The 22,522-nt window shown below is 31.2% G+C and overlaps 1 protein-coding gene across 2 annotated transcripts in view; it reads right to left on the bottom strand.

The window, feature by feature from the left end:
- The window catches only part of LOC115890626 (protein O-mannosyl-transferase TMTC3-like), a 177,333-nt gene extending 165,811 nt beyond the window's left edge, over window positions 1–11,522 (bottom strand). For both annotated transcript variants that reach the window (XM_030910906.1, XM_030910907.1), the window contains exon 1: window positions 10,967–11,522. In XM_030910906.1, coding sequence (XP_030766766.1) covers window positions 10,967–11,152 — 186 coding nt within the window. In that variant the 5' untranslated portion in view covers window positions 11,153–11,522. The remainder of the gene's footprint in view (window positions 1–10,966) is intronic.
- Between the last annotated feature and the right edge of the window lie 11,000 nt (window positions 11,523–22,522).

Genomic DNA, 22,522 nt, shown 5'->3' with positions numbered 1-22,522 from the left:
CGAATATTAATTAACAGTAAGTCTTATCAAAGGAACCGGTAAATATTAATTAAGGATTATGATGGTGTTGGCGTTTCAAAGAAAATATTTGGTTATATTCTTGCACCCTAATGGATAAGATCTTCAATCTGTTTATGGATGGTAAAAGATGATAAAAACATTTTTGTTGGGGGTAAGTAAATAAACTTAATAAAGATAAAAACTTTTAGAAAATATCTAATTAAAGAAAAACTGATAATTAATAATATTATAAATTAAAAGTAAATAAACCTTTTGAGGGTAAAATTAGAAAATAATTATATCTGTTGGAACCGAGGTTGGAACATTGTCCGTACTGTTTTTTTACCGTACGAAAGAAAAATTTTGAAAGAAATAATACTTACTATGATATATCATTTATCATATCTCATTTTTTTCAAAGGGCACGAGGGTGTCTCATTAGCATATTTGCAAAAAGCATTTATTACGAATAATTTGACACCACACACTGGGTATTTCATTTTAAATTGTCTTTATGAACCGCATGTTACAATTTCAAATAAACCATATGCGAAAATATCAAAAGTTGCCGTTTGGTAATATGTCAAACAAAAATATATGTCCTGTGGTGCAATTTAAAAATCAAAAGTTGGAGTCATTTCCGGTAAAACAGGAAGTGACCAAAAACAATTGAATACGTCAATCAATCCTAAGTTAAATCTACCAACAAACCATAGACACCCAAATTCCCTCATATATAAAAACCTTCATTCAAATCGAAATAACGGTTATTAAAATATCTGAAAAAATTGTTTATTTTTTTAATGTTTGATGCCCTCTTACAGACAAACAAAGCGCTTTTGTATAGAGGTAAATTGTGTCCTTCTTCTTCTTCTTAAAGTGCCTTCTCCATTCAGTGAAGATCGGCAACAACCATGGCAAATTCCTCTCTATTTTTCGCTCTTCTCCGCAAAGTATGTGAGTCCAGGCCTGTCCAATCTCTGATGTTCTTCAGCCAGGAGCATTGCCGTCGCCCGGGTCCGCGCTTTCCCTCAATTTTACCCTCGATGATGAGCTGAAGGAATTCATACTTGCTATGTCTCATGATATGGCCCAAATAGGCTGCTTTCCTCTTTTTTATTATGTCGAGGAGTTCTCGGTTCTTGTTCATTTGGTTTAGAACTCGTTCATTCGAGACACGGTCAATTGTGTCCAATGTGTCAAATTGTGTCCAATTAACTTATTTTGATTCCATTTGTAGTAGTTCTATGTCCACGGAATATTGGGACACCCTGTATAAATAAACAACAACGACAATGACGCTGTCAAACAAAATGCAAAATAAAACTTATAGTTTACATTAGAACAAATGAAATTAATAAATTAAACTCCGAAAATAAAGCCAAACAAAATATACACAGTGTATCTATGTGTGTCGGATGGAACGACAGATAAACCGGCAGTCTGATGAGGGTCAGTAATTTAAATTAAATTCCTGATAGTCGGTCCGAATCCGAAAATTGTCACTTTTTAAGATGGCTGTAATAGATTTGATTAATTGCGGAATACCAAAACAGATACAGAAATACTAGGGATAGCTGAACAAATTTGTTTTATTCGATTTAATTGAATCATTTGCTTTTACACTGCTACCATTTAAACGATAATACATCCACAATTTCCCAAAATTAATCACTTTCAGCAGAGTGATTGCATAATGGGAAACTAACGTTACTAACTAATTATGCAGGATCTGCCAATATTTAAGTATTTTAGATTTTTGCTAGTGCAGTTATTGAGACTATAAAACACTCAGGTACGAGGTTTATGTGATGTAACGCTGTTTCGGCTAGTAAAAAATAAGTGAAAAAGAATCCGTATTAGGCGTCGCACAGTGCTTCGAACATATGGCTCTAGAGGACAAAAATGCAAAACTTCTCTTTTATTGTAGGAAATTTTTTCAAACTAGGTTTATTTGACACAAATGATGAGTACTCTCGTTCTACTAAATGATGATGTTCTTAGTCCCACGTTTATGAAAAAAAAAATCTTATAAATAATAAAAATGCTGGAGCTGTGTTCCATCTAAGGAAATAATAATTTATAGTATGAAAACGGTGTAAGTATTAAATAAATTCCTATGATAAAAAAAATTGAAATAACATTAGAACATGATTCCTACAATATAAGCCTATTATAAGATAAAAATGTTTTTCTTTAGTGAAAAAGAAACATTAATGTTATATTTAATTTAAAAAAAACTTAAGACACTATAAATTTACTTTAGGACAACAAAATGCATAGATCGTAACTACTCTGATTCAGAAGAATCACTGCTGACAGAATCTTCCAAATTTATAGTATCCAAATCACAGGTAGATGAAGTATCCTCACATATAAGATATTTCTGTACATCATTTTCTAATATGTTACTTTTTCGCGTTGTTACTGTTCATTTTGTTGGTATGAGGGGTTCGGATGTTAATAGTTACCTCTATAATAGACCATATCCATATATTATTTTTTCCTTTTCTTGGGTATGAGGTTTTATAATAAATTGAAAAATGGATACTTTTTGTATGCGACGTTTAGCTCCAACATAGTTGCCTTTTTCAGGCACAAGTGGTGTCTCATTTGACTGGAAAGTTCATCAATATCTAATAAAGAACATATTTTTTGTAAATACAAATAATTTTGAGTTCTTGTCCTTATGATCAAGTCAAGTATTAACGAGATCGGCATTGCTTATCAATTTTACTCCATCTGAAAAGTATTATAAAATAAAGTTCGTCGCAAGTAGACGCAGGTGAACTATACAAAAATAAAAAGTGTATGAATATGACAACAAAATTATACAATAAATACGATATGTTTTGATAGGTTTTTTTAAATGCCTTTTTGAAGTTTGAAAACGTAAAATTTTTATACCCATTTAAGAATCATCTTAAAAAATAAATAAAAACTAAACAATCACGAGCTTGTTTAGAAATAAATTTAAAGTATATACCTTGTTTAACAATATCCATAGTGGCTTTCAATTAAGTACGTACCGTATAACTCCATAACTACTATGAATGTTATTCTTTTCACTGATAAGATAATGATCGCAAAATTTATTTTAATGAAAATATTTGCTAACAAAAATCGCTTTTTATGAAAAATAATATACAGGATGATTGAACATTGCTATAAGTATAAAATTACATATTCAGATATTAGAAAATTTTAACTTTTTTTTTCGATTTTTGTCCATGGGACGAAGCACTGTGCGTCGTGTTGTGTTGTCGTCTGAACATATTAATTTTGCCCTATCATATAAACTTTTCGCGTGGTCCAGCCGTTTATGAGTTATAAATGGCACATAGCCGGATACCGATGGATAGCGACATTTATGGGAAAGTAATAAAATACCTACTATAGTTTTGATTTCAGAACATTTTTTGTACTTTTAATAATTTTTAAATAAATTATTATTAATACAATATTTAAAGTGACGCTCGGGTTAATGGCGTCGGCGATGGCTATGAAATGAAGATCATTGTCATTTTATATGTAAAATTATATGGCGAATGCCATCGATGTTCATTTCCACATGTGTAACCATTGGGACGAAAAATCGTGAAACCTAAATTCGTGGTTATTTTTTTTTATTTTGATTTTTAACAACGTGCTTAGGTTTATTCCCTTTTAAAACTTTTTATAAGATGAAATGCTGATCTCGCATGCATTAATGTAATATATTAGGTTGCATGCGAAAAATTACTATTGTACAAACAAGCAATTTTTCTTCATAAGGTTCGCTTTTACACCGAGATTTTCGTTTAATTATTACCCAACTTAATGGTTTATTAAAACCAAACCACCTTAAAGTAGAACTCAAAAACCTGGAAGACTCTATCCGTATCTTGGAATGGGAATCCTCTAACGGTCTAAGACACTCCAAGATATTTCTCAGAGCTTACGAGAAAAATAAAAAATTTTCCATGATTTAAGTTAGAAAAATTTTCGCTTGTCACGAGGTCTTTAACAGGACACAGACAGAAACATTCATGTTTTACGACAAAGTAGCGACAAATCCAATACATTTCTGCAACATTTTTGTCCCATTTTTGTTTTGTTTCCAAATTCGGAGACTTTTGAATGTCCCGTCTCGAGTCGGTAAAGTTCAAAGAGTCAATGTGTGGATGTTGTGCGTTACCAAAAGTAGGAAACTAATGGAATCACACGAATTTAGTAGGTACTGTGGAGTGCTGGTACTGCTAAAAGTTTATGGTGGAGTGCTCCATCTTTATAAAAAATGTCAGAAGAGAGAACGTTTAACACGGAAAATGCCTGCAAACTAATAGACCTTTATAGCTTGCATTTATTATTATGGGAGAGTAAAAACAAGGACTACAAAAATTGTTACAAGAAAGCTGGTGCATTAGAGGAGATTTGTTTAGCATTAAATATAAACTCGGTTGACGATGTTAAGAAGAAAATAAGAAATATTAATTGCAATATTGTATACGAGAGAAATAAAAAAAATGTTTGGGGTTTCTTTTTGCAACATGGGATGGCGAGTCATAGACAACACTACTGGCAGCTAGTGATATATCTTTATCTTCTTTCTGGTGGAAAGGCCACATGATTAATAAAACTGATTATTACCATATACTGAACTTTGTTGTACTTTTGTCCTCGCGGTATAGCCACTTTGTCTCAAATTTGTCTTGTCTGAATTTCTTATTTTTGTCGCAGGTTTGCCTGGTTTTTGTCTCAAAATCGTGTTCTCTTTCTGTCGCCTTGGTCTGGACTCGGCATAAAATACAACGGCGAATGTATATTCTGTGGGAAAAATGGGGAAACATCAGCCAAACCAAACACCTCCGAAACGACAACCATTTGTACCATGAACTTTCGTACGACTGATATTGGAGATGGAGAACTAACCTCTGTAAAAACGTCTCAGATACTGTTTTTCTCAAAGCCCTGAGACTGTATATGATGAGTTATAACTCAAGAAAGGGAGATAGAAACAATAGATCTGTAAGGTGGCGGTGATTAACCCCCACCCATACATTCTACGTTCTACGTTTATTAACTAAAATATACCAGAAAAAAAAAAGTTAATATGATCAAACTTTTCTTAACCGGGGATCGGTCGCTACCGTTTCCATAACGCGACAGGTCGCTGTCGCGTGTTAGAAATTATCTAACATTAAGTAGTAAGTCAAAATTAGCTTGTAAACTTTTATTTTAAAAATTTTAGGATTTTTTAAATAAATTAATACACAGAAAAGACTAATATTCAAATTTATTTAAGAAAAAATATTAAGTTACCGAGATTCGTCACTGGTATTATGGCTTTCTATACAAAGATATTATGTAGGTTGGCCATGTGTGTTCTTTCCAAATTGGGGAAACACAAGCTGAATACTGATTTGATTTTTTGGGAATGAAAATTGCTATTTTCTGGTGCATACAAGTTTGGAATAGAAGAATGCTTCTCTATTGCATAGTGTAAGTTGTTTTGAAAGATCTACAATAAATGTTCTTGCAGTTATCTGAGCGGTATTAGATTTTTGAATTATTTGCGCATTTATAACTTACCAGAAACCTAGATTAAAAATAATAAAAAGCAAATTTAACTCAATTTTTGTTTGTTTTTCAGGTATTTCGTGTTTACCGATAGGTAAAAGGACCTAAAAGCAAAGTTTTTAACGTCTTTTTCCAAGTTATTAAATTTTTCGAAGTTGACATAAAGGAAAACATCTAAAGAGAATTTTCTAGCAAGGGATGTACTATTATGGGAGATTTCAGATTTGTCATAGATATATTGATAGTTCCGCGGTTTCTTGTTCGAAACAAAATATTTCCTTACTTTTGTTTGCCTTTTTGAATGACGATGTACGACAGAAATATTTCTTAAAGATAGTTTCAATAATATTTCTTTAAAATATTTTCAGTGTAATTCTTAAGAAATCTATTTTCGATATTATACAATATACGGGCAAAGCAGTTCGGGTTTACAGTTAGTAATATTGTCTTTTTTGGTAATAATTTGGAATTTGTATTTCAGTTTCAATTTTATTATAGGTGTATTCTTAATTACAGAACTTTTCCACTATCCTAGATCGTATCCTCTATTATAGATCAGAGATGCAAGCTGACAGAAAACTTAAGTCATTTTTAGATTTAAATAATTTTAATAATTTAAATCATTTGATATTAAGTCATTTTTTAAAAGCTGGCTTAAGACATTTTCAAAGTCTTTTTCAAAATGACTTGTAATTTAAATGTTTATTCCGAAATAGAAAAAGATTTAAGCCTTTTTAGATACTTAGTCATTAAAAAGATTTAAGGCTTTTTATAAAAGACTTAACACTGGTATCAGGTCTAATGGCCGACTCTGACGACTCGTGTACTTGACAAAAATTTGTTATTGGCATATATGTATGTACCTGCCATGTTGTGTGAGTGGTTTACCTGTGCAATTATTTGTCACTCTTCGCGCCGAGTGAGCGCAAAGCTTGTTGTTAAAAGAGTGGTGGGAGTCCGCCTTATGGAGAGATCAAGTTAAAGTAGCGGAGGAAATGGAGACAGATTCTCCAGCCTCCACCTTTTTGAGCAAATAATAAATTACGGGTACCTCAGCTAGAAATAAGCTACTCGATTGTGAAGGGAACTTCAACAAACACCAACCGTGGAAGGGGTTTGGCCCTTGTATACCTCGGGTTTCATCCAGACGAGAAATCTCGTCTCGATGAAACCCTATCCTAGGCAATTTCTCGTCTCGTCTCGATCATCGAGACGAAATATTAACAAACTCTCGTCTCGATGTTTTCCCGAAGTCAATTTCTCCATCTCGTTTCGAGATTCTCAAAATTTCGAGAGTTATAACATGATTTATAACATGATTTAGCCGACCATACCAATCATGTTATAAAGTCTGCACCAAAAGATAGGGTAGATTTTTTCTGTTAAAAAAATATGTTGTAGAATATAGAGCTATTATAGGTATGGTATGAACTAAAAGCCATGCGTAACAAAAAAAACGCAGACTTTGGCCCAAAATCCCAAAAATAAAGATATATTGTTTTAAAAAGCGAAAATCAAAACGATTCCGTTATTTTTTAATTTAGTCTTTTATCCATATGGGTTTAAAATTTACCTAGCTACCTACGAAAGTTTAAAATGTTTACTTCGTTGTGCAGCAAACAGATTTTTGTTTACTCGAAACAGTCTTTTATTGAAAAACTTATTTTCTTCGACATTACTTAAATTCCTTTAACTCAATAGGAGTTAAGCTTGATTTTCATGCATCCGTTGTCCGACGATACGTTGATACGATATTAATTTCATTGGTTGTATTTAAAGGCTTCGATTGGTCAACTGTTTCTAACCAACCGAAGTCTTTAAATTCAACCAATTAAATTAATATCGTATCATCGTATCGTCGGACAACGGATGCATGAAAATCTAGCTTTAATAGTGAAATTTATACAAAAATGGTGCCATAAGAACAAGAATATATTATATTTACGGCATTTCTTTATTGTGAAAAGACCCACTGATCGAACAGTTTTGGGGATGTTATCTTTTGATTATTTGTAATAATTGTAAATAAAGTAATGTAAATTAGCATTGTACAAGAAAATATTTTCCAACATAGTTTTTATATCCATTTTTCTAGCCTTTTATGAGCTGTTGTGTTATTGCAGCATCTAAAGTATTTCAAGATCGAGAAAGCTCGAAAAAATTTCTCGATCTCGAAAAATCTCGAAGTCATTTTCTCGATCTCGTCTCGAAAAAAAATTCTCAGTCTCGTCTAGATCTCGTCTCAAAATCGAGACGAGACGAGACGAGAAATCTCGAATTTCGAGAATCTCGTGAAACCCTACCCTCGGAAGAAAAACATCTGTTGTCAGAGGAGGATGGGAAATACCCTTTCCCAGTACACTAGGAAAATCATCATGTATGATGGGTTTTAGACTGTATAATGAGTTATAAACAAACGAAGGGGGACACAATAGGTATTTAAGATCGTAGTGATTAAACCTCCCCATCACTCATTCTATATTCTACAACTAAATACTCGGCCAACTGAAAATGGCCGGCGCATAACCTAACGCTACAACCGTTACCTTAAATTAGCAGTTTACGTATTTTTTAAAAAATTCTCGGCTACACTTTTCTTATAATAAAATAATTAATTGATATTTAATTTCTTCAAATCAGAATCTTTATGCTGCAACTTTTTTGCTTCTATATGAAATAAATTAATATTTCTTAGGTGTCCATTTTACTGTAGGTATACTGTTTTCAATGTAATTGTTACTACTGCTAGATAAAAAAAATATCAAAAATGTAGAAAATTAAATATTTCATGTTTAGATAAAAATAGGAAAGTATTTCATTCTTCTCATTTGCATAAAGTATTTTTATTATTATTATTCTCGTCTCCAAAGATGTGTATAAAATTATCCATGTTTTCAAGTTCGGATAAAAGTTAAAAATTCACCTTGATGGCTTAATGAACAACACAAATTGGTTGTAAGTATAATAAGAAAATTTATACCAAAGGAATTTAATTTGAATTCATATTTTCGTTTATTATATAAGGGAGAATATTTCTTTTTGAACTACTGAAATCAAAAGCGGGTTGGTTTTCAAAGAGTTTCTTTCTCATTAATATTATGTAAATTAAGACCTTTCAAATCTGTTCAAAGAGGGATACTCGTAAATTGCTAAATAAAGAATTGATATAAGTTTGAATATTGAATTAATATTAGGTATTTATTTTTATACTGGTGAATTTCTTATGGACGATAATTAATATATTATATTAATAAAGGTAAATAATAAAAATATAGCACAAATAAATAATAAAAATGTAGCAAAATAAAACACAATACACCACAAAAAAACACAGTTCACCACAATTCGCTAACTATGCTAGCCATCATCAGCGGATGATTAAACAGCAGTGATATCAGCATGAATCCGCAGCAGAGGTATAGATATTTTTTATATAAAAAGTGTTTCAATATAGTAGTGATTTTTTCTATAGAGAAAATATTAAAATATGTAGACACACACACAGAAGATTCTTTGCAAGAATTTTTAACATGTAATCATGGTTCTGTTACAGTTTTTTTAATTATATTAAAATTAATTATATTAAAAGATATCACATAAATGAAAACAGAAATTTCGATAATATGAATCAGCAGTAGGTATTTTGGTAAATTATGCATTATATTTAAATTCGTTCAAAGACATTCCTTTCAACACACATAATTATCAATGCAAATTAATTCAAAGGAATAAATCATTGATAATTATTAATGGCTCATATTAAATATTACATAATTTATAAGAAAAATTAATTACCATTTATGATCTTCATTCATAAAATAATGTACCTAATAGAATAGAATATGAAAAGAAGAATTTATTAACCTAGACAACAAACAACATATAAAGTGTTAAGTGGTTTTAATGATACAACTCGATACAATTATTAGGAAAGCCTTTAATTATATTAGTGATTTAAAATTTTATATATTCTATATTTACAAGAATTGTTAATTTAGAGTTGCTAAAATGAGAAGTAAAAAATATAGGATGATAGGTTAAAAAACTGTGGCTCTTGACATTTTGTCAAGAAATTACTTAAATGCTATGCGTTTGATAGTCTTCATTACTTTCTTCAAAATTATTTATTCACCAAACTTGGTAAAATAAAACAAACCATTTTCTACAAAACGCTTTATTTCATAACATAACAGTAAGTTAACATAAGAAAGCTAAAAATGTTTTTCGGTTATATAATTGTACGTAAATATTTCTTTTCTGTATGAACCAGTGGGAGTAGAAAAAGACACAAAAGTAGCAATAGATACAAAAAGAAAACTTTTTCAGTAAGTGAGAGAACAGAAATTCAAAAACGGTACAGAACTTAAATCGGCATATATTAGGTGTAAAGTAGCCAATTAGTCACCGATCGCCAATTATTGACCGATTTTGCCTTTATATTGTTTAAATAAGAATATTAAAACATTCATAAACAATTCAATATCCCTATCTCATTTTTACATATTTAAGGCTTTTATTTTTTAAATAATTTTTATATTTAGTTTTATTAAATCAGCCGCTTTTTAATATGAATCATAGGGACGCGGGAAATCGGCCCATTTAATTGCTTGTAGGTGTCGAAGGTGTTAAGATCGTGCTCTTATAGTTGATGGAAAATACAATTAGGGTAAGATTACTTTTGATGTTTCTACACTTTTTTTTAAATATTTTGTATACCTAGTTTATATAAAATAGTTTGTGGTCACGATTTGGATCGATTTAACCCCACAAAATCCAATTATTGTTTTATTGCAATAGTATTTGCAATTACTCTTTTACCTAAACGTTCTACTTTTCTTTTGCCTTTTTTATTGAAAAATAAACTAATAATACAGTAAATTACACATGGGCCAAATAATGACCATAGAAATATTTAGTTTCCTGTTTTATATTCACCAGTGTAGTAATAAGGTAGTACCTATTATTTACATAATCACTTTAACTGTGTGCGGGCAATAATTGGATTCCCTTATTTTCACTATTTAAATATCTTAAACTTTTCACTGGTCAATAATTGGCGAAATAATAAAGCTTAAATTTACGCGGAAAAAACCTACCTACTGAAATAAAGTTGCATCATCGGCTTAAGCAGTCAGTAATTGGCTAGTTTACCTTATACCTAGTTATAAACCATGATCTACGATAAGATATTTTCAAAAACTAAAAGGACCAGGCTAAAGATCTCCACTTATAATATGTTATAAATAAAAAAAAAATGGATAGAAGTTATGCATGTATTACCTCAGGAAACATTATCATTAAAATTTAAAAAAAATAGTAGGTATATACAATATTTTTTTTTTTAAAATGTAATTTAGATTATCTTTTACAGTTATTAAGTAGTGGATATTATTACATATCTCCTTACCTTATGCATCGGAGTGCCCCAGAAATCGTTGAAGAACAAGTTGGAGATCGGCGTATGAGGCCTCAAATCTCGATTCTCTTTAATGGCACTGATATCGTCAAAGACAAAATCGCAATAACAGCTATTATAGTAGCATGCCACGCAAGTGAGCACTATAACAGCGCACAGTGCTTTGTTCAGAGTCATTTTCCCGCCTTTTAAATTATATCAGTCTGTATAAAAACCTCCAATTATATTTTAAAATACCTAGCAGGTTATTTTAATACAGCCACGTAACCAAAATCATCGTCCTTACAAGAACGCGAAGAAATCGCAAGTTAAAAATTGTTGCAAACTCGCCGAATTCATCAAAACATAACCTAAATTGTTGAAAACAACTAGTTCTGGACCGGTTTCATAGTTTCATGGGGTTGTCACTGCAGCATCTTCAAGGAGAATATTTCTTCGAGAACCTCACTATGTAGTTGCGTGAAGCGAACGACACAAGTATGTACGTATATCGGAGCGAAGACGCGACCTGAGAGTTGGGCGCTTGAACCGACACTGATTCCACGAATCGAGAGGCGGTCGACCAACTGGTCCGCGTTCCCGTTGGGGTCCGTCGGGTTAACGTCTGCGCCGACCCGTCACGTGGATTAGTGCGGCTGCAAATGTAGCTGTAAAGGGCCCCCTTTTAATGCCAGGCTGATGGTTATTGTCGATAGCCTTTTAGAATTAGCCCTTCGCCTTCCAGTGAGGCGCCCGAAAATCGTATCGAGGGAGAGGAGAAATACTTTCCAGTTTTTTAATATTATTCGTCAGGGGTGTCTCGCTTTGGTGAAAAATGTACATGTACTGCCAAGCGAATGCCAGTGGCTCCGAAGAAGACTGGCTATGTGGGCCATATAATTCGACTGATGCCAACGGCTGTCAGGGACTGCCAAGAAAATATACATATATTTTATATCAATTTAACTTTTAATTATGTAATCAAAGGCGTAGTAATCATAGTCGGCGCCGGGCTGACTAACTGGAATTTAAATTTCCCTCTAGAGATTCAGGTGGTAGTTCTGCTGTAAAATATGTCAAGTTGCCACATTTGTTTATTTATTTCCTGACATTGTAGTTCGTTTTGACTAATTGTTTGTATAAGTAGTGTTGTGGTACTTTAAGCCAAGCTTAAGCTAAAACAAGTTTACTAGCTGACCTTGCAGTTGAACATTTTTCTTTTTAGAACCTCTTTTTAGTACGAAGTGTACAAGATAACTTAAAAACTGTAAAATAATCATCGCAATTTTATTAGAATATTTTGAGCCGGAAATTTGTAGTAATAGCACAGATTACAGATTATATGTTATCTATGGTAATAACCCTTTATGTTTCTTAAGGGCTGTTAAGAAGTTGAGTTTTATTGATATAAATAATGACCGTTTATATATTTATAATTAATTTATTTATGTTTCCTAAAATACACTACTCAAAACAATTATCGCATTATTTGGGGGGGGGGATAAAAGTAATTATTACACATTTCTAAATGAAGCATGCATTTTTATTGCAGGAATATATTTTAACTTCTATAGGGACGCTCAAAAGTGGTAGTGATTCGAGATGATTTTTTTTTCATTAGAACACCCTGTATATTATTGCTTTGTCAGATGGAGAATTAAAAAAATAATATTTTTTGAATCAGACTGATATTGATTCAGACTGATATTGATGCACAAAGCAAGGAATAATGCGCAGCAAAGGAATAACATATACTGAATGCGTCTCAAAAGAGGCCCCACCCATTATTTTTTTTTTTCAAATAAAAAAAAAAATTTGGTATATAAGTATATGACATAAATTAGGATTGATTAAAGTATTCTATTTTCGATCACTTCCTGCTTCAGCGAAAATGACTAACACTTGTGATTTTTAAATGGCACTTAGTATTTAGTAATAGCTGCCCCAACGCTCCCTGTTCATGAAAAAAATTCGGAAAAATCCACCTACAAACCAAACTACAACTCTCTTCAATAGTGGCTTCAGTTATGGAGAGAAATGCGAGCGCACCTATAGTCCTGGTTCGAAAATAACTATTGCCAGATACTGGGTACCAATCTAAACCGGAAAATATAGTCAACATTGAATAGGATACGCTCTGGCCATGGAAGATGTGCGGATTCCCTTTATAAGTGGGGTAAAATACCTTTCCCAAAATGTGATTGCGGATCCCCTCACCAAACCCATCCACCACATAACTACAATCTACCAGTGTGCAACCCACGCGCTTATGGTGAAGTCTGGGGGGACTTTCTGGGGGCTTCTCCACCAGCTTTGGAATAGATAGGGTATCTAGATGTCAATATATAGTATTCGTAAATACGTTTTTTATGTTGTCTTTTTATCATATACTTGTTTTCTTATATTTACATTGTAATGTTTTCAATTACATTGTAGTTTATTACTATACAGGGTTGTTCACCAAATACGACACGGAGTATTGTAGCTAAACCACTAGATTTTTACAAATTGTAAGTTTTGGGTTCGTTGAAGGACTCTTAGAGCTACAATTTAAAAATATTTTTACAAGATACAGAGTGTCCCAAATATATAAAAAATATCAAAGTTATATTTTTTTAAGTGGAACACCCTATATATTATTACATTTTTAGTTTCTACGATTAAAATAAAGGTAAATTTGATTAAGGTTTATTACACTTAAACCTTGCCGTTTTTGAAATATTTTCAATTTTGTGAAATTGCAGTATAAATTTTAAGGCTTCATTTCTCCAAGGGTATCAAAGTTTTTAATACTAAATATTTACTGAAGTTTATCTATTGATCAGTTATTGTGTTGCAATAATAAAAACTTTACTACCTTATACAGAGTGTCTAAAAATTTATTTTAAATAATTACTAGCTCTAAACGGCAATAACATGTTTAATTTAAATGGAACACCCTGTATATTATATGAGAATCAGATGCACAAGTTAATTGTGTATCAAATTGTATTATACCATTTTTTACCTATCTCTTCAAGTTTCCGTAGAAAATGCATTTTCTTGTAATTTAGAACTCATTTATCAATATACCCATGGAATACTGACATTTTAGATTATTTTTAAAGATGTACCAAATTTTTAAAGAGTACAGATACTAATATTGTCGATATAGTTTGTTTGTATCGTTAATAAATAAAAAAAAACTGTTTAAATATTTGTTAAAAAGGACCAATTAATATGATTCCAGTATTCAAACTACATTAATTGACTGTTTGCGTTGATTAATAATAATTGCTCCAAATACTAAAAAACTGAATTATGTATGTGTATTAGACAGTGTGGTAAAAAGTAACACATTAAAAATGATATTTAATTTTTTGACAAATGCTTATTTATAACAACAGAGACGTTCATTTTCATAACTTATTATTATATTAATTTCTGATTCAAATCCACATTTATTTATTATTAACGAACACAATTAAGTATGTAGTTAATTAGTATTTGCGCGGAAATACTGGTGGTATATTCTTTTTGCATACAAATGGGCTAGTAATATTATCGTTTTACTAAAAACGATAATATTACTAGCCTGTACATTTTGTACATTTGTTGTTTTAAAAACAATTTAAAATGTCAATATACCATGGGTATATTGATAAATGAGGTCTAAATTAGAAGAAAATGCATTTTCTACAAAAACTTGAAGGAATAGGTAAGAAGTGGTATAATACAATTTGATAGACAATTAAATTGTGCATCTGATTCTCATAAAATATACAGGGTGTTCTATTTAAAGTAAATAACTTATTGCCGTTTAAAGATAGTAATTATTTAAAATAAATTTTTAGACACTCTGTATAAGGTAATATAATTTTTATTATTACAACACAATAACTGATCAATAGATAAACTTCAGTAAATATTTAGTATTAAAAACTTTGATATCGTCGGAGAAATGAAGCCTTAAAATTTATACTGCAATTTCGCAAAATTGAAAATATTTCAAAAACGGTAAGGTTTAAGTGCAATAAACCTTAATCAAACTTACTCTTATTTTAATCGTAGAAACTAAAAATGCAATAATATACAGGGTGTTCTATTTAAAAAAATACAACTTTGATATTTTTTATTTATTTGGGATACTCTGTATCTTGTAAAAATATGTTTAAATTGTAGCTCTAATAGTCCTTCAACGAACCCAAAACTTACAATTTGTAAAAATCTAATCGTTTAGCTACAATACTCCGTGTCGTATGTGGTGAACAACCCTGTATACGATTATTTATTTATTATACGATAAATAAATAAATCAAAAAATGAAAATCTAAAAATAATACTGCCATAGAAAGGCGTTTCGATTTTTAGGACTTTCGATATTCTTTTAATTTTTTTCTCAGGCAGTATGGACACCGTGTATTTACCCAAAAAAAGTATAAACGTGGTTAGGAATTTTAAAACAAGCAAAAATGTTTTATGAGGAATGCATTTTTCTTGGAAAATTAGTAAAAAAAATCTTGTAAAATACATACTGAATATTGTTAGTGGGTTCAATGAAATCAAGTCATATTTTTTAATTAATTTACTATTAATTAAAAAATATTACTATTAATTAGCATCATTTATGATGGGTTGATTTCTAGAAAAAAAAGTAATGTCTATTTCGCCACCGTGAGAGAGATATATTTTTTATTTCCTGAATTTTTCTTTTGCTGCTATTGTATTACATACTCGTTTTTTATATTTATTATTTCATATAAATTTAAGGTTTATGAGCATATTCCTTACAACTAGAAAATAAATATTATATTTCAAATATTATTACAAAGTCGCTTTGACGTTAAACAATAATATTGTTCGCCCGACTTTCATTTGGAAAGGCATTTTCATAAGAGGCATTGTTTACGGCGTTGCATACTATTTTAGTATAGCGCAACAAAACAAATATATTATACGGACTTCATACAAAGAACGATATTAAAATTACATATATCAAAACTCCGTTTCAAAAACCTTGTTTCATTATTTAAGATATAATATATAGTATATTCTGGCTAATGTCGTTTTATATTCCAATATACATTTATTATTAGACATGCAATTTTATTTTCGGTATTTGCAAATTTGTTTTATTTTATACTTATTATAATATACAGGGTTTTGCATACAATCCTCTTATCGTGTATCTATGATATAATATACAAATTTAAACATTTTAAACTATAATAACCCCGAGGCGATTTTGAATTTAAAATATTTTCTATTTTCTAGAATTTCCGGCTTAAGGTTGATTCTTACCTTCCATATCAGCTACCTTTCGTTTCCCTTCCGTTTACATAAAATATTATATTGTAAATGAATAGGACAATGCACACTATCCGTTCCGTTTCCCTTTCGTTCCATATCCTTTCCTTCCATGCATTTTTTTGGCGGACGGACTGAAGCGTATCGGAAACAACGTTTCAAGTTCTTACATTTGTACCAGCTCTGTGAAAATTTTGCTGTTATTCTGATATTTATTCTTTCACCTCTTAATTAAATTTATTACCTTTTAAAAGATACAAATTTTTAAAATAAAACTTTCGTAATGATATAAATTGTACAATAAAAAGTATGTAACTGATACGGAACGGAAGCTTACGTATAGCCTCCATACAATAAAAAATACGGAACGGATATGGAATGGATATGGAGTGAGAATCAACCTTTCTTTTTTCAACCCAATTTGCCCATTTCAACAGATTCACTTAATATATTTTATGGTTTTTGAATTTTACTACATTTGTTTTTTAGCGTTTTATTAATATAGTTCATATCAAATGAAACTTTTAATGTAGCTTCTAAGTCCCACTAGTCAACTCTCATACCCATCAATGTTGCCGTTTGTTGTCCCTTAATTTCGCAGTTGTGCAAGCGCATAAACGATAGTATAAACAGTCGGGCATTTCGCGTGCATACTAAACAAAAAAAAATTACCCCAGATACTAATCAACGCAATCAAAACACGCCTACGGTATATTTTGATTGCTATTACCGATCTTGTATACTTCGCACTAAGAGAGGTTCTAAAAAGAAAAATGTTCGATTGCAATGTGACAACTGACGTTTTTTACAGCAGAGCTACCACCTGAATTCCCAGTGGGAAATTTAAATTCCAGTTAGTCAGCCCGGCACCGAATATGTCCGTGGTTGGTAACAATGAATTTAAAAATTGCACCCTTGATTACGTAATTAAAATTTTAATTGATATCGAATAAACTGTCATTTTTATTCAAAAACCAGCTATCCATTGCACTGAAGTGAGAGTTTAGACAGAAGATGGTAAGAAGACAAAACAAGATTTTTACTGATAGAGAGTGAGAGAGAGGGGGGGGAGAAAGAGATAAAAAGAGAAAAATATGAAGGAATGATTTGACTGAAAACTTATATACTCTTCTCTATATGTTGGTTTTCTATATAGAGAAGTGTCTATAAAATCTTGATTTTTACTAACAAATACACCTAGAAACGGCAGACAGAAGTTTTTCTCTTTCTGAAGCAATCATCACTTACACTACATCACAGTAAACTACATCATCTTTGTGCAAAATTTGCAAAGATTGTGCCACTCAAACTACATCATCTTTGTGGTTTAACACAAATTTGCAAAGAGTTTGCAAAATGTTTCGAATTGTCAATTGTCACCCCCTGATAATTTTTTACTAGCAAATATATTTAATTTTGATATATAATAATATAATACGTTTTCCTAAATATTTTTTGTAATTTAAAACTCATTTTCAGCTACTCTCATAGAAAGCTAGTCCGGCCAAATGGCAATAAAGTAGACTATTTTTAACTCCAAAGTGTTATTTCGTTTTATATCGTTTGACACTTTCCAATAAGATAAAAGGAATATCCTTTCTGCGCTGAGAGAAGCAATAATATTTCAAAGCAATCAACAAAATTGGCAAAAAGCAAGTTACAACCGGCGAAAAAAAAATTAAATAATTTGTAATTATGTTTGTTGAATTTTTAATTTCGGCGTCGAAACGGTTTGTTTCTTTTCCAGCGACGAAATCACAACATTTTCGTTGCATTTTAAAGTAAATTTCATACTTTTCACATCTTTTTTCCTGTATTTTAAGTATATATAAAATTTGTACTTTTAGGTACGTTTATAGTTTTTTGACAAATTATGTAGTTAATTTCCATATTTTACAGGAAGAATTTTTTGATAATATCGCAACACATTTTCCGATGCACGTCATCAATCATATTCGACATTGACACTAAAGTCTATAAACCTCACAGAAATTTTGGCAAAAATGTTTAAAGTTGTTGTATAATTTAAGATACCAAGCAACTCTTCTTTTTACCTTATAGAGCAAATAATTGTAACAGATATTTTATTTAGATTAAAGCTGCAAAAATTAGTTTAAACCGAATTTTGTTATCACATTGCGCCGTGTTCAGCAACGTTGTCGTTTATTATTTAATTTTGTATTATATCGTATTGTTGCTGAATCTTTTGAGTAATTCTTTTTTTGCCTATTTTCATAGATTTTAAATTGTACTTTAAGCACAAACAGTTCTTTTAAGTACTAAATTTTCGAGTTTTTGCATTGCATTGCTTGAAATTCGGTGTTGCAAATATGCCGAAGCATTTAAACAGTCAAAGCAAAGAGCTTATAGCTATTATACACTATTTTGAACGGCAACGTGACAATAAAAGTCCTCTATTACCGTTGAGTGCATTCAGAGCAGTTAATTTGATTGATAAGCACATTATACTTTCAAAGTTATTTTTACGTAGTTTTTATTAAATTCTGGGATTATTAATAGCACCCTCTTACTTGTTATTATTACCACTAATGGCGTTATAATCAATAAATAAATAAATAACTCATAATAAGTTCATAATAAACTAGTTAAGCGTAAGTGACTCTCAACCGTTGTCAATTACGCACAGTGTATGAGTGTAAACAAGATTAGTGTAGCTCGTCTTGGGAAATTTAAACTGGGCGCCATAATTTTTCAACCAATAAACAATGTAAAAGTACATTTTCGATATATCAACACTCTTCTTCTTACACTGCCATACTCTATACAGAGCGTCGGCTACCTCTCGCATGTACTTGTGATGTGTGTCATCAGTGTTTCACAAATACACGGGAACTACAGTTTATCGCGGAATCCGAACGGCACTATTTGAGAGGCTGTACCAGGCCAATATACTCAAGGTGGTTTGCCATTGCCTTCCTTGAGATGGCGGCTCGCTGGTCGCTCTATTTAGATGAATCAATATTTTTATTTAAATAAATAATGCGACCGTACTGGCTGAGGATTGAACCCAGTACCCACAAAACATATACACAAGGAGTGCGAGGGCCTTACTAAATATTGGAAAGTGAAATTGACGTTTAAGTTTGACACTGTTGACAAGTCTACTGCTACTAGCGCCCCCAATATCGCTTGTAGGAACTACGGACTAGATCCTAGTCACGCATGGCGGGAAGTTTAAAAAAAAATATAAAAAATTTTAATTCTTCATTTATTTTTAATTTTGACATAGATAAAAACACAAAAAATAGACCATTTTTTAAAAATATGTTTAATATCAATATCAAATATACAACAGAAATTAATTTCACCACAATAAATTAATAAAATTAAAAGAATAATGTTACAAGTAGAGCAAGAGACAAAATTAATTAAAACAAAACTGAAAAAAATGGCGTCATAGATGGCTTAGAAGTGAAGATATATATATCATAATTTTGAAAGTAAAATTATATAGGAAATGTCATCGATCATCATTTTTAAGCCAACTGGACGATTATTTCAAACATACAAGCTGAGTTCGTTCATAGTGCTCTGCGAAATCTAGATAAACAAAGAATATTAAATTAAAAGTATTCCAGAGGAAAAGAGAAGAAAAACCTGTATCGTCTCTGATATCTGTCAGGGTATGGTTGAAAGTGTCATCTTTTTGCTCGAAGTTTTCAGGTCGATTAAAAAGATGACATTTACAACAATACTTTGCCGTAACTTTCACAAATATCAGAGAGAGAGTACAGGTATTGCCTCTCTTTTCCTCTGGGATGCTTTATATCTGTTGTTCTTTGTTTATCTATATGTCTCAGAGCATAATGCCGAACACGACTACAGTATATAATAATTTCAATATCCTCAGTGGAAAGAAAAAAGATCACCTTTCTGTTTTGTACTATGGTCTCTTTCTTCCGATGGCTCATCTCGTTGATACTTAGGAAGGTATCCATAAAATATATATTTTATTATCGGTCCTGGGATGAAAAATATATAAAATTCAAATTGATTTGATGATCCTTTTCTGTCACCTAAATCAGGAGAATGACAATGAGCATGTTAAGATAAAAAAAAATTATTTATCAACACTTAACTACACGTTAGTACGAGGAGTCTTATCAAAAACCTATATTTGCCTAAATAATTTATGTATTAAATTTACAAAGCAAACTGCAGCGTGTAAACAAAAGAAATAAAATGGCGACAAGTCAACGTCAACGACCCGACAAGGAGAAAAGTGGCGTTCGAATAACAAATTATGGGTCACCAAAAATTGCTTTGTCTCCTTTCAACGCACACTTTAGAAAGAAAAAGAGACGAACTGTAATACTGAAAGAATGTCAAGGTTTTATCTGTCACTCTTGTCAATAATTTATCGGTAAGGAAGATTCCTAGAAAATCGCTTTTAGTCAAGTTTTGAACCATTGCCAGTTCTCCCATAAGAAGTGTCATCCACCTGCCAGTACCATCGCATATCTCGCACCGCCGATCGACACACTAACTGCTTGCGCTCCGGCCGGCCGTATATATTATATTAGTATATCAACACTAAATAAAAGCAAAATAACACACTAGTTAACCATAATAAATCAAAACATCTTACTTAAAAGACAGAGTAAAACAATATTAGATAAAAATTTTCTTTGGTAGAAAAGTATCTTATAGAAAATAATTCCAGAGCTTTTTGAAGAAATTTAAAGCAATAAAAATATCCATTTCTTTAATTTATACCGCCTTTAATTTGGGTAACGTGCGGCAATTTAAACCCATTTTAAGCCATCTATCTTACTAAAGTGCCCCGAACAACATTACTCTCGAACCAAACCGATGAGAACGACGCTTTTTCCGAAAAATTTAGCAAAAATACTAAAAATGCAAATTTAATATTTCTCCCTCGTTCTAATAATATCCAAGGAGCTTACCACCAGGCATTCGTCTTTTAATATTATTAAAGGTTTTTGCATGGAAGACAGAAAATCGTCGTCAGGCGTACGATTTTCGACCTTATGGCGTCGATAAATCCAAACTTTCGAGAGAGAATTAGTTTTAGGTTTCGTGAATAGCGAGATGAACTGTTCAAAAGACTCCGGGGACCTACCATTTATAAGACTTTTTTTCTCGAAAAGCTCGTAAATTATAGAGAAGTGTACTTTGGTTTCTTATTACTGTTAGCTCCAATAATTAAATTATCGTATTTATAGCATCGATCTGCTATCAGAGTCTCGTTTTCTAATGTTAGGTAAGTTTTTTTTTACTTTGAATCTAAATTTCCAAGTCGTTTTTCAATATATCTAGTCGATGTGTCAACACTGATGGACATCAAACAAGCTATGCAAACAAACAAATAACGCTTTATTGTGCAAAAAAAACAAAATAGCTTCATCGACAAAGCATTTACAAAACAAACAGAAGCACAAAAAATATACAAATAATAAAAAATATACAATACAAATCATACAATCCAAAGAATTTAAGTCATTAAAATTACAAATAGAAAATACATGGACAATAATTGCATAACACAAAAAAAGTCGTATCAATGAAATTTTACAATAGGAAGATTGTAAATAGATATAATTTTAAGAGTTATAAAATATTAAATACTTGACCTTTGACCAGTGTGTGAGATGATCAAAATTTTAAAATTCAAAATTGTTCATGATTAAACATCAACAAAAAAGTCATGTACCGCATATAGGGCTCTCTCCACTAAGTACGATTTCAGAGCTTTGCGAAATGCGGGAAAGAATGAAAGCGACTTGATATTCAAAGGCAGATGATTGTACATTTTTTGACATTGTACAGTATTGAACTTTAAACTATTTCTGACCTCTGGGTTGGCAGATAAAGATCGTGCTCCGCATTCCTAAGTGGATTTTTATGAGATCAGCCTTGCGGGAATAGCAGATATGTGCTTGCGGATTAAGCAAAGGGATTCAAAAATGAATAAAGAAGGAAGAGTCAGTATTTTGAAATTTTTGAAGAAATTGTGGCAATGAGTTCTACTGTTCAGTCCCAATAAATATCGAACTGCTCTCTTTTGAAGTCTGAAAATACGATCGATTATTTATTATCAAGATCCGGATAATTGCTTGGTATTTGTGGCTGATTATTCATCTACCGGCGCGGCGGCTCTCAAAATTTGCCTTTATCTTTTTTTAATTTTCAAAGTTAAATAACTCGGTTATTATCAATTTATTTTAAAAATGGTAAAGAGGAAATATGTTAATTTTGGGCAGATCTACCACCCTTTCAAGTACTTACACTTATTTCTGG

The sequence above is a fragment of the Sitophilus oryzae genome, unplaced genomic scaffold (assembly GCF_002938485.1).
Source record: "Sitophilus oryzae breed Bouriz unplaced genomic scaffold, Soryzae_2.0 scaffold_906_pilon_pilon, whole genome shotgun sequence".
Lineage (NCBI taxonomy): Eukaryota > Metazoa > Arthropoda > Insecta > Coleoptera > Curculionidae > Sitophilus > Sitophilus oryzae.
Note: the sequence above shows the minus strand (reverse complement) of the source record. Positions and strands in the feature narration are given on the sequence as shown.